Raw genomic sequence first — 12,842 nt, forward strand, 5'->3', positions numbered from 1 at the left:
ATTGATGGGGAATTCATCTGGGAGAAAAGAGGTCGGGACAACAAAGGATTTCTAATGGGCATTGGACAGCAGCAGCAGAAGCAGCAGAAGCAGCAGCAACAACAACAACAACAACAGTAACAGCACCAGTAGAAAGAGCAGCACCAACAGCAGCAGCTTCAACAGTATCCAGAGAGGAAACCTTATAAGGTAAAGCTTGCGAGATGCCTTCACCTCCTTTTGGTGTCTCTTTCTTTCTTTATTACTACATTGGTCTTTCTTCTTCATCTTGGGGGATACACCACTGTGGGACTCCTGCGAATGCTCGAAGGCGCCTACGTGGCCGGATTTAGACCGAAAAAGAAACATCTCGACTTTCGGTAGGAAGACGATAACGAACAAGCTGAACCAGAAGAAGAAGAAGAAAAGGACTTTTTAACAGGAACGCGAACAGAGAACAGGCTAAAAGAAGGAACGCAATCGTGAGCTGAGGACTCGATCGTGACCGGCTATAGCACTGCCTGTGGCCTTCGATCGAGAGATCGATACCGTACTCGAGTCCGGTTTTCGTGTAAAAAGCGTGCTCGAGAGATTGAAGGAACAAAAATCTAACAACAACGACAAAAAGGGAAGAAGGAAAAAAGTCCAAGAAAAAACGTGGAACAATGAGGTGTGTGTGAGTGTGAGTCCTTGAAAATGGAAATACCTTTTTAAATAAATCAATATGTGTCTGTGTGATTTTATACAAATCGGATTAATTTCTCAGGTAATTTATCTAAAAAAAAGGTAGTATTAGAAAAAGTCTAATATACATAACGAAAGGAGAGTTACGAGTTTACCTGACAAACCGTTAGAATTTCCTTTCACTAGCCATCGAGATAATTGTACTCGTATATTGTCGTTAAACGAGTCGAAGTCAAGTACGCCACATGCATGTTAAATGCATGCCAGAAGTGCATAAGTTTTTAAAAGACACCTATAATTATTCGAAACTCTAATTCGATTTGATGACAAAAGTTAATTCCAACGTGTCTTGGAATCCCAATAAATATATCCTGAAAGTTCAAATACACCTGAATCTAAATAAATAAAACGAAGATGCACCCGCATCGTCTTTGAAGTTTGCAAAACTTCTTCTTCCGAATAGTCTCGATGCAGTTATTGATCTACGAGCTCAACCGGTATAGAGGATGCAAATGATGTATCCGAATGCGCTTAGGTTTACTTGTGCATGTGTGTATACATTGATAGCAAACAGGACAGCATATTGTAACGAGTTGCACATGCATACATATGTAATAGCATGACGCATTCACATTCATGTATGTAGATTCAAGACGGTCGAAATCCTTTTGAGAATCCAATCGACCGGACGATGGTAAGCCCTTACCTCGCGTAAACCGTGACTACGAAACGTGGCGCCAAAACGCAAAGGAAACATCGACGTCCATAACAGAAAAATAGGGTGGAGGGAGGGGAGAAGAAGAAGAGACGCATGCATAAGTAGAACCATTTCTGTTGTTATTTATTCAACTAAACTTATCGTGGGAAACATTTCGATCAACATATAAAAAGGAAGGATCCGAAAACAGTGCTCGTAGAATTTTTGATGGGAAAAAAATAGAAGGAAAGTCGGCCCAATAATGTAGATCGACTTTCTTGTTCCCAAAAAAAAGATTTAAGATTAGAATAAATTCTATGAACTTACCATATTGAGAAGATCTTTGATCAAAGAAGATCGAATGTGTGTTCTTGAAGATTTGGTCCTTCTAACAGCTACCAAAGAACCCTCTCGTGTCGACACAATTCTCGGCATGGTGTTCGACCTCACCAACCGGTACTCGTCCCCCGGACTCCTCCTCTTTTTCTTGAACGTACCGCACAGCATGTTTGCGGACTCCTTTCAACGTACTCTTAGCAAAAGGAGAAAAAGGTCCCATCAACGTGAGAAGGAACGATTTTAAACTTCGAGAGGGGAACTCTGAAGATGCACGGGTGAAGGTTATTCTTCTTTATGGAAGATGTCCTCACACTCCAATAATACTCGAATAGCGTTGTCTTACTCTTCTAAAGCATTCACACAGTAATGTGTATGTGTATGTATGTGCACGAGTGAGAGAACTCTGAACGAATATTTTTTCTCGCTGCTACGACAGAGACATGGCGCCGTCCAGAGATTCCTGCATCTATTTACCTCCCTTCCACCTACTTCTGTCCACCCCCACCTTCACCTCCTCCTCCTCCTCCACCTTCTACTTCTTCTTCTTTAGCGTCCTCCTTCTCACGGTTTAAAAACTTCTTTTATTTGATTCCTCTTATGTTAGTCGAAGGTCCCACTAGCGGCACCACTTTCGGCATCCCTTTTGTTTCTCTTCCTTCTTCGTTTTCTTTTTCTTCTTCTTCTTCTTCTTCTTCTTCTTCTTCTTTTTCTTTTCTTCGACTATCGTCAGCACCCACGTACTAATTAAATTCGAACGAAGAAGCTGAGCGTCCGCGCGTGTTCTCTCTCGCCTTCTCGAACGACTTCTCAGCGGCAACTGAGCGGAGAAGGATCGAGCAGAGATCGGGAGGTGATCGACCGGTAAAAGGAACTGGTTGTTGGATCGATACCCGCGATGCTCGCCAGCGCGCTTAAACTTATGATAGTCGACCGTTCTTCTCTTATTATTATTATTCTTATTCAAATTTATTATACACAAGTTTTAACTATTTTTTCCGTAACACTTTGAAAATCTAAATAATATCATAAATTGTTTATCGAATTCGTATTAATTTAATTATTTAATTCTGCCCTCACAATCTTATACCCTTTCGTAAAAATCCAAGAACTATTAGGAAGTTCAAAATCAATCTATTGTTTTAGTTTGTTAATCTTTGAATGAAAGATTCTTTGTGATAAATTCAAATAATTATCAGAAGGACAAGATTGTCTATTAAATTCATAGATCAAACTCCTGTTAATTTTGTTGTACAATTAGGTATGCCCTCACAATTGTTCACTACCCTTTGTTAGAATATCCGGAATCTAACAGAAACTTGATACAGAACTTCTCGAACTTCTGTCTTAGTTTGTTGTCCTTTGAACGAATGATCCGTATTAATTGTATGACCACTTGATGGTTTGGATGATTAATTAAGGGAAAATATGAACGGCAGGTCAAGTCGGAGTGAGAGCCGAGAGTCGACTGAAGGCATAAGGCTCCGTTGTGGTCGTTGAAGGAACCCCACCACGTTGATTTCAACAACACCCGGCACCCAGCCCAACCGGACGACCGACCTGGTCGCGTGGCGCTCGGCACAGATACGCAGTGTTTCTCAAAATCTTTATCATCCTATCTTTCCTTTTTCCAACTATTATATTCCTTCCTTCTATATATTTCTGTTCTTAGCCAATTCTTATCGATCGCGATCTTTACGACATGATTCTTTTGTATATTAACTCATTTACCGTCACGATATTCCGTAAGGTTTTCAAACACTAGAAATGAGTTAATCTTGAAGGACTTTGTAACAGTATATAAACACCAATGCAACGATATATTCTACCTTCGCAACCGACTGACCCCGTTACTAATCTAGAATATCAGAATTAATTCGCCTTAGGCTTCAGTATCCTACGTAATTCGAGAGCAATATGTAGAACGGAGTAATTATATGAATTTAAAAATTAAAAACCTCGTCAGAATGTTTACTTCGATTATCATCAAAATATTCTACCTGGTATCATCTCATTTGGAGTCGTCAGAGTCCACTTAATTCGAAATTCAGATATCAAGTAAGACCACATGAAACAGGATATTATAAATCAAATATTTCATTCGCTATAATTTTATGAATAAGTATCCACTAAATCAAAACTTGAATATCAAATAGAATAAAAACACGAGTCACGATACCTAAAGGTTTCTTTAGATCGGCTAATTTTTGCGGTTTTCGTGTAACTTTCGTGTAATCCATACCCATCGTAAGTCCTTCGGTTTGTAGTCCTTGACGCGTAACGAGGAAGGCGTATCTCTTAACCAAGGTTGATCCTATTCTTTGAAAAGCATATGCAAGTGTTTAGATCACCTTGCAAGTTAAATGTTAGCATCGTTGGCATCATTGAACAGTGAAGAATGAAAAATAAAACGATGATCCGTTCTTTTGGTTGGGCACCATTGAAGTGACTACCTTTTTATGACTAACCGAGCTTTGCCAGGGATAAGTAGTATATTTACATGTGAATCGTAACACGCGATCGCTACACACGGTTTGCTATCGCGATTACTCAACAGTAAAGCGTTTAAAATGCGTTGTCGGGGGCAATTTATTCGTTGCACCCTTTCTCAAACTAAAACGTTCTGAAGGAGAATATACAATTTTCGCGTGACTCACCACACCCCTTCGTGGGATTGTCCAAGTTAGTCAGAGTTAACTTTCACACTGATTTATATTTCATCGATACATTTGTCTACACTTGTTCAATAAATAAACCCCCCCCCCCAAAAAAAATTATTAATATTCTGATATCGTTTATTATTTTGTTATCATTTATTTGTTTTATACTAATTTTTGTTCCTACATTTATTCCAGATTAAAAAGAAGCTGCAGATGAAGGGGAAAAAATTTAAAAACCTTGGACAAGAAAAATTTTGATCACTTATTGGTATTCTGATATTGTCTCTACCTTTGATATTGTTGCTTAGTTTAAATTAATAATTTTTCTTTTTTCAGGATAAAGAGATTCGAAGGAAAATGATGTAAAAATTTGAGAATCTCTGAGAAGAAGGCAGGTTTTACCTGAAGGATACGCATGCGCTGAAAGACCGACAGATGTTTCCTTCTCGCCAACTGTTGCACGCTCCCAAGAACCGAGGCTGCATCTGATTTACCAAAGAAAGAAAAACGACGCGAATAAAGGAAGAAAAATTCTCCATCTCTTTCCACCCTCCCGTTCCATCTTCTCTCGCTTCTGCCCTCCTTCCCTTCCTTCCACCCTACGTTCATATCGCATTCAAACAGAAAGAAGCTCGTGCCTGGGTCCCGGTTCCTTTCCTAGGGAACGCCTCTAAATGGATCCCCGAGGAACAGAACGGAGGTGTGTAAGAGCTATGAGCATAGTTTAAACAGCCCATTGAACGCTGCCCTTATGTCCTCGAATTCGATCAGCTCTGACGATAAGCAACACGATACTCTTCTCTAGGAGTACTTTACTGGGCACAAAAATCTATTAGGAAAACCGACCCTCTGATCGAATCATTCAGTCTTCCTCATCGTTAATGGTTCTACAGTTTCGACCATATAAGACCTATGGATAATTCATCTAATTCAATATCATCAAATAGTCACCTAACTGAATAGTTGGATCGTAAATTTACGAACGATCCAACTATACAGTTAGCAATTGGCTTGTTAATCAATTTACGTCACGTTTTCTCCAACCGTTCCAATTCCTATGATCTTTTACTAGTAAAGTTCAACCTTTCTAACAGATCAAAAAACAACGAATCACTTTCACCAAGATTTATAATACTCGACAAATACTACGAACTGCATACTAAAATTGAAATAACATTTGAAAGGAAGATATCTTACTGGAAAGAAAAAAATCAGAAAAAAGCAAACTCCGATAAAAAAAAAAAAGAAATGAAGAATAAGAAGAAGAAGAAGAAATAAAACTCGATCGATTCAAAGAAGGCACCTGCTTAAGAACAAGACCAAAACCAAGACCAAGAAGCCAACCTGATCGGAAGAGTGCAATTCGCGTTATAAGTTCTTAGGAGCAGCGTGCCGGTGAGATTTATCGTGTCTCGTGTATCGAGAGGCATGCGTCGAAGCCCTTATTACGGCTTATTAAGCAGCAGTAAGCCGGCACGTCGCCGATCTTCAAACCGGTCGTGGTAGTCTCGTCGTTGTCGCTGAAGAAGAAGAAGAAGAAGAAGAAGTAGAAGAAGAAGAAGAAGAAGAAGAAGAAGAAAATCGGGAGAGAAGTGAACCGGAGGAACACACCGCATCACCTGCCTCTACTTCTCTTATTCAACAGAGAGAACCTTCCTTCTTGCATCCTTTTCTTCCCCTTTTCTTCCCCTTTTCTTCCCCTTTTTTTCTGCTCAACCTCAACCCCTCGTTCTCTCTTCCCCACTACGTTTATCTTTTTTCTTCCCTAACAAGATCCTACGCAGGACTGGACGACTCTTTTCCTTTCTTTCTTATGAGCTCAAATCTTGGCTCTCGTCGAGGGGGAGGCAGATTGCTTAACGACGCCAACCACCTGCCTCCTCGAAAAGATGAACACGTGCTGCTTACTACGAGGCAGCTGCCATCCACGATACTCACTGCCGATATGTACACAAGTCTGCATCGGCTAACACCCAAAGCCGAGGTGTTGAGTGAGAGAGAAAGACAACCCAAATTTGCAACTCGACCCTTTTCTTCCTTACTTATCGTACCTTCTACAAGTGCAATTACGTTTCACCTTCTTTTGTATTCTTGTTTCAATTGTTACACTCGATTTTGGGTCAATCAATTTGAAGTATTTCTATGAATTTTAATAAAAATTTGATTATTTTAGGTGTTGAAATTGTAGATTAGGATGATAGGACTTAGATAAATTAGATTCTAACACACGAAAGAGAATTTTAAGTCATAATAAATTTCGAGACCCGTGATGGTAGTCTATCCCATTAACGAAAGGAAGCAACAGATGGCAAATAGGACGCGTGGCTGATACGTTGATAGGATTCTTACTTTTCGAATCCAATTTTGTGAAGAAGAAAAAAATATGATCAGACTGTCTACAATTTGTGGCTTGCCGTAGATAATTAATTCCTACAAGATGCTGGTAGATACTTTGTAAAATTATTAGATAGATAGTAGTCCTATTAAGAAACTGACCTTGATACTGATAAAAACAGAAGCCCTACTACGAGTGGTTACAGAAAGAGAGTAGGGGTAGGCAAAGGAAAAGACGAGTTAAATGATGCAGCTGCCCTTTTGCCACGTGCAACACGCACCTACCTGAATGATTTTTCTCTTTTCAATGTCCCTACCAATTCTTCACGGTTTTTATTTTCATATTCCAAAAGTACAGGTACAGAACTTGATCGTACAAGAGATTAGAGTTTTCCAAAGAAAAGATTTATACTTTACGTTTTATAACTTCGGCTTTTTTCTTCCTTCTATCTCAACTACGTGTTTTTACCCAAAGAAATATTTTAATATTTATGTAGGTGCATTAGAGATAAAAGAAAACAACATCTTGTTGGTAAGATCATTAAAAAGCTTTGACTGTTCGGAATGATGAATGAGTCTGTCAAAGATATTCAAGAGTATAATTTAAGAATTGGAATAAACAGGGAAAGGCTTATAGTTGATGATAAGATCTCATGACTAACGAGATCTAACGGATATAGTAATATTATCGGACAAAGGCTTCATTCGTTCTCATCGGGACTCAGGATGCCGTGAACGTTTGTACGGATGCGGATACGACGAAGCCCGCATACTAATAACCAAACGGAAGTTCTTAACCGTTCGTCTATTTTGCCAGGGGCATGTCTTAACCAATCTTATATCGCGATGCTTGACGTTATTATCTTAACGATTGAATAATGCTCGGATACATTACGCGACTAAATGATTCTTAGAAATTATCTTGACTCTGAGATGATAGCTCGTATCTTAATTATAATTTAAAAATTTATATGATCTCCTTTATTTTGTAATGGAGCTTATCAATTTTATTTAATAAGTTTTTAAAGTCATCATATTATGAAATATAATTTTAAAATGTTACAGAACAAGAAGCATATATTACTTAAAAATGATAAAATTCACAACACTCGACTGTAGCGCACCACACATTTTACGCGAGAACTCTGTTGGAAAACGGAAGAAATTGTTGGAATCTGTAATACCGACGATCGTTAAAAACCAATGCAAAGTGTAGGTAATATACCATGTGCAGAGAACACTGCATAGTAGGTCACTACAAGATCGATATTTTCTGATATCCAAGAACATCTGTACAAATTGTTACTGTAACATAATTAATAGGTTCACTATATTACTAATGATATTAATAATTAATCTTCCGATGCTGAAAAAAGCTTAGTATTAGCTTAAATTTTATCTCTAAAACAATGAATCATATCGTGACATTGAACTAACATTAATTAGACATGCAACAATGATTTATATTTCCAAAATTCTGACACATTTTTTTTATCTTTTTACGTGGAATAAAAATCCGTTTGATTGGAAATGAAAAAAAGAAAAACAATTTTTATTGAAACAACTTGGAAGTATCAAAAGCAACGAGATCGTTTGTCAATTCCAATTTCCGTATCATTTTTCAATCCGGTTTTTTAATTATCGCGGTTTTCAACGGGAATCCCATCTTTACATGGGCGCATGCACCTGCATCGGATTTAGTGGTTTGAGGAAAATCAAGCGGTGAATTGGAAGGAGCGCACCATAGTCCTGTGAATGTCCCGGAACCCACCCAGAGGTCACCGACCAGAGTGCAACGTTATCCGTTGCCATGTTATCGATCTGTGCACGACCGCCTTGACCGACCTCCGATGCAACGCCAAGTGCAAGTGCAAAAGCTCTTTCGTCACTTTGCCCCTCTTTTCTTTCCTACCCTTCCTATCTCACTCTCGGTTACGGTGAACCCCTCCTAACAGAATGAAATACCAGAACCCAATAACAGATGTAAACACAAGTTAAACCTTTCATTATCAAAAAGATATAATTTTCAATTGACTTTCTCTTTAGAACTTATGATGAGTAAAAAAAAAAGAAAGGAAACACATGGTTTAGTGGTTTAGTTTTTGTTAGAGAAGTATAAAGGGAAGAGAATGAAATGGAAGAGGATAGGATTAACCGTATCAGAGAAGAAAGCTATCCATCAAGGTATTATCGATCTTGCGCAGTCTGCCAGGCACCCGTCGGGAATGCGAAGTGCAAGTGCAAGTGCAACTACAAGTGCAAAAGCTCTTTCGGGCATCGACCGGTACTCGAACCGTGCTCGTACATCCTTCGTTCCGTAACAGCTACTCTCATTCTCTCTCTTTCTCTCTCTTTTTGTTTCTTTTTTTTTGTTCACTCTCTCTCTCGGTCGCTCGAGTATCTACTCGTCGTACTTCGAACCTTGCTAAAGATTCAAGGTTACTCGCAGTACGTTGCCACACGACTACTACTAGCATTCCCTCTTCGCAGATTTTTCTACCTTCTCGTACTTGATCCAAGTAAGGACTGATTCGAATACTTGATTCAACTAGTTTCCACCGTTTAATCCCGATTTAAATCAACCCTACGAAGAAATTTATGTTCACATTTACAGTATATACCACGTATAGTTTCGGTACTTCAATCTAAGAAGTTAAATTTAACTCAATGTACATAATATTATAATATTTTACTATGAATTTTCCAATTTAGTTAAAACCACTGATATATCCCAGTAATATCCTGGTAATTTTCTTGAAATCATACAATTAGATAATTTCTTCAAATAACTAGGAAAAGAATTGCAACTTTCTGACGTACGAGTGTGCAAACTCAACAGTTTCCTGATTACCTTCGATTTTGTCGAATTAACGACTAGGAGAATCCTACCGTGAGAAGTTCGTGTCTGACAGGAATGAAGTTAGAAACTAACACCAGTTAAAATGCTACAATACTATACCTCTCAGTTCCTCATTTTCTCTTTCTCTTTCTCAGTTAAACTTATCGAGATGGACAAAGTTCGAGTCACAATTACCGTTTAACACCGTAACAATTGTCGAAGTCATTTATCTCGTCGAGCATTTAACGCGGTTAAGTCTAATCAAAGTTTCTTGGTAAAGTCATCGAAAAATCTTCAATTCTTTTAAATTACATTTAAATAAAAAGATTAATGACATGCGTTAACCGAAAAAAATTGTTAAAGTATAAAATTTAACTATTTTGTTCGTGAGTGAAATTAATAAGTTTTGAACTTATTTGTTATCCTAAAAACACTGTATCTGTTTTCTGTCACTCTCAGTTCTATTTTTCAACACGGTCTAAAAACTTGTAGAAAAGAATAAGCTCGATACTTTTCAATTTATCTTTAAATAGTTAATAATATTATTGAACTATGTTATTCATACACATATACATCAAGGTAAAACACGAGAATTTTATCGAAAATAGCTTTAAAGGTAGGGTATTTTCCGCTCGAAGTGAACAGTGTCGTAATATCACGGATATATGCGAGCAAGGAATAATAAAAGGAACGTCACATTTTTCAAGAATGTCATCGCGCTATGCCGTCGGTGCTATCTTGTATTCGTGTTTCGCTTGGGTAGCATAATACACACACACACACAAACATACACAAACCCACATACGTCATACATATGTATTATATAGTACGTGTAGTATTTATGTGTTCTTACGTAGCATCGTTTCAATATACGAATGCGTGTATGTGGTCTTCTATAGAGTCGTATTATTTAGACCACGTGCCAATTGACACCAATTAAAGAGCGTCGAACGACTTCTACTCGAACTAACCAACCAACCAACCAACAACATTTTGTATCTTTACAACAGACATTCTTATCAGGTTTTACAACGCGTTTTTTTTTTTAAATCAAACTTAAAATTATAATTGCACTATTTTGTTTCGATTACTGTATGCTTCTTTTCAATTGACAAAATTATTTCCACTAACTATGTACTTATTAACGATTTGTTTTTTTTTTCTTTAAATTTATTATGAACGAGATAACTACCATTTATAACTAATCATATGGGATCAAATGAACACACTAAGGGTTCTTGTTTCTATAAATAACATCAAAAAGAAACTTTTAAATATGGACTTACCACAGTCAAACTATCCAATTCTCCAAGCCATTCGTTCAACAGCTGTTCGGGATCCGTTTCGTTGTCGCTGTCGTCAGCTTCTTCCTCGTAACGTTCCATGATTTAAACTCTTTTCAATTCAGCTTACTAGCCCGAATTATGATTTTCTTTTTATTTAGACTCGTTCGATTTCTGAAAACAACAAACACACCCATTCTTCTTATCTTATCGATTTTTAACAACGATATGAAAGTACGGTATTTAACATAGCTTTTTCATTTTAGATAACAAAATCTTCATGAAAATCATAATAAAAATAATTGGAACCACTTAAAAGTCAACAGATGTCTCAAATGAGTTGTTGTTAACGGATACAATTACAATTGTATTTTTTATATATTATTTGTAGATTTTTTATTATTACGAACTGTCAATTTTTATGAAAATTTATTAACCAAATTTTGTAATGACTAATTTTATATGATTAAATAATTTGAATATGTTCCTAGTGATAGAAATACTTAAAAATCAACAGATGTCTCACATTTGAGACTCAACTCTTTAGTTGTCGTTAACGAATACAATTACAATTGTATTTTTTATATATTATTTATAGACGTTTCATTTTTACTAACTGTCATTTTTTATGAAAATTTATTAACCAAATTTTGTAATAGCTAATTGTACGATTTAATAGGTTGAATATGTTTCTAGTGATAGAAATTTATGGATGATTCCTATTTAATCTAGGTCAAGTGTTACCACGACTCACAAAATGGAGAAAACAAGACATGAAACTCCGCATGTCTCGACATCGAGTACGCATATATAACGGACCGAAAATAGCTTCAAAAAAGAAAGAACAAAAATAAAACCAGAGAAAGTAAAAAAAGATAAGGAAAAGGTAGTACATAAAAAAGAAATAAACACAAATAAAAAAGAAAAAAGTAAAGTAAAGTGAATACACACGTAGAGAGATCTTAAAGTCTTTTTACAGTAATTACGGTAAATCCTCTCATCGATTTATTGAGAAACGATACATAGAAACATATATCCGCGCCCACATCTTCCACAAAAAGAAAGAGATATAAGAAACGAATGTGAGTCAGACTCGAGGACATTGATTTTTTTTCCAAAGAAATTTTTCTTTATGTTCTTACAAATGTTGTAACGTGTTGAGAACATATAAATTGTTTTCCAAGTTGTATAGAACGTGATTGTGTCATTTATATATATATATATATATATATATATATATATATATATATATATGTTAATTTACATACAAAAAAATTCCCATAGATATCGTAAAAAAAAAAAAAAATAGTAAATGTCATATAGTCGGTGTCAGAGAATAAATTTAGAAAAATCGTTTATCTGGATGTAAATTCAAATTTAATGCAGATTTTATCGAATTTATACGTTGGTACATGAACCAGTTCATAAATTTTATGATATGTATTGCAATAAAGTTGATTCGATATTTAACCAGAAAAAAAAAAATCTGGTTACCGCATCGATGTCATCAAAAAACCAAAGATAAATCGGTAACATGAAAACAAATTGAAATTCAATACGTGTCTCCTAAAACCTCAAAATCAATGTATACATCATAAAATATTTCATGATACACAAGAGTCTTCATAAAAGTTTCAAAAAAATCGCTAACATAAAAGCAAACTATAATAAGATAAAAGTTTCATAAAACCAATTTGATGATACAATCCACCCTAACAGAATCTTTCCAGCTAAACAGTGGTTCTTAAATAAGAAAAAACTTTTTGATTCAATTCGGAAATAAGAATTCCAAGATCAAAGTAGATCGTACTGGTGGGATAACGGAAAAAGGTTCAAGGTCTAGGTACGTAGTCTCTTACTCTCTTTTTTTCTCTCTCAAGGGAAGCTAACAGGTGCTGAGAACGTGTAGTACGTTTCTAACCCTTCGTCCGATTTCTCGAGATAACACGGTCATTCATATTCCAAGATTAACGTCCGGCCGACTTTTAAACTTAGACGGACCCTTTACAAACCTACACTCGAATAAACCC

General features: G+C 36.4%; 1 protein-coding gene across 3 annotated transcripts in view; it reads right to left on the reverse strand.

The window, feature by feature from the left end:
* LOC107065045 (uncharacterized) overlaps window positions 1-12,842 on the reverse strand; it is a 137,014-nt gene that overhangs the window by 75,639 nt on the left and 48,533 nt on the right. For 2 of the 3 annotated variants that reach the window (XM_089169843.1, XM_089169842.1), the window contains exon 3: window positions 10,816-10,986. In XM_089169843.1, coding sequence (XP_089025969.1) covers window positions 10,816-10,914 — 99 coding nt within the window. In that variant the 5' untranslated portion in view covers window positions 10,915-10,986. Of the gene's footprint in view, window positions 1-1,687; window positions 2,171-10,815; window positions 10,987-12,842 lie in introns of those variants that run through there. The other variant, XM_015318339.2, reaches the window with a different exon arrangement.

The sequence above is a fragment of the Polistes dominula genome, unplaced genomic scaffold, assembly GCF_049000335.1.
Source record: "Polistes dominula isolate Pdom_NZ unplaced genomic scaffold, Pdom_raw_medaka contig_49, whole genome shotgun sequence".
NCBI classification, from domain to species: Eukaryota; Metazoa; Arthropoda; class Insecta; order Hymenoptera; family Vespidae; genus Polistes; species Polistes dominula.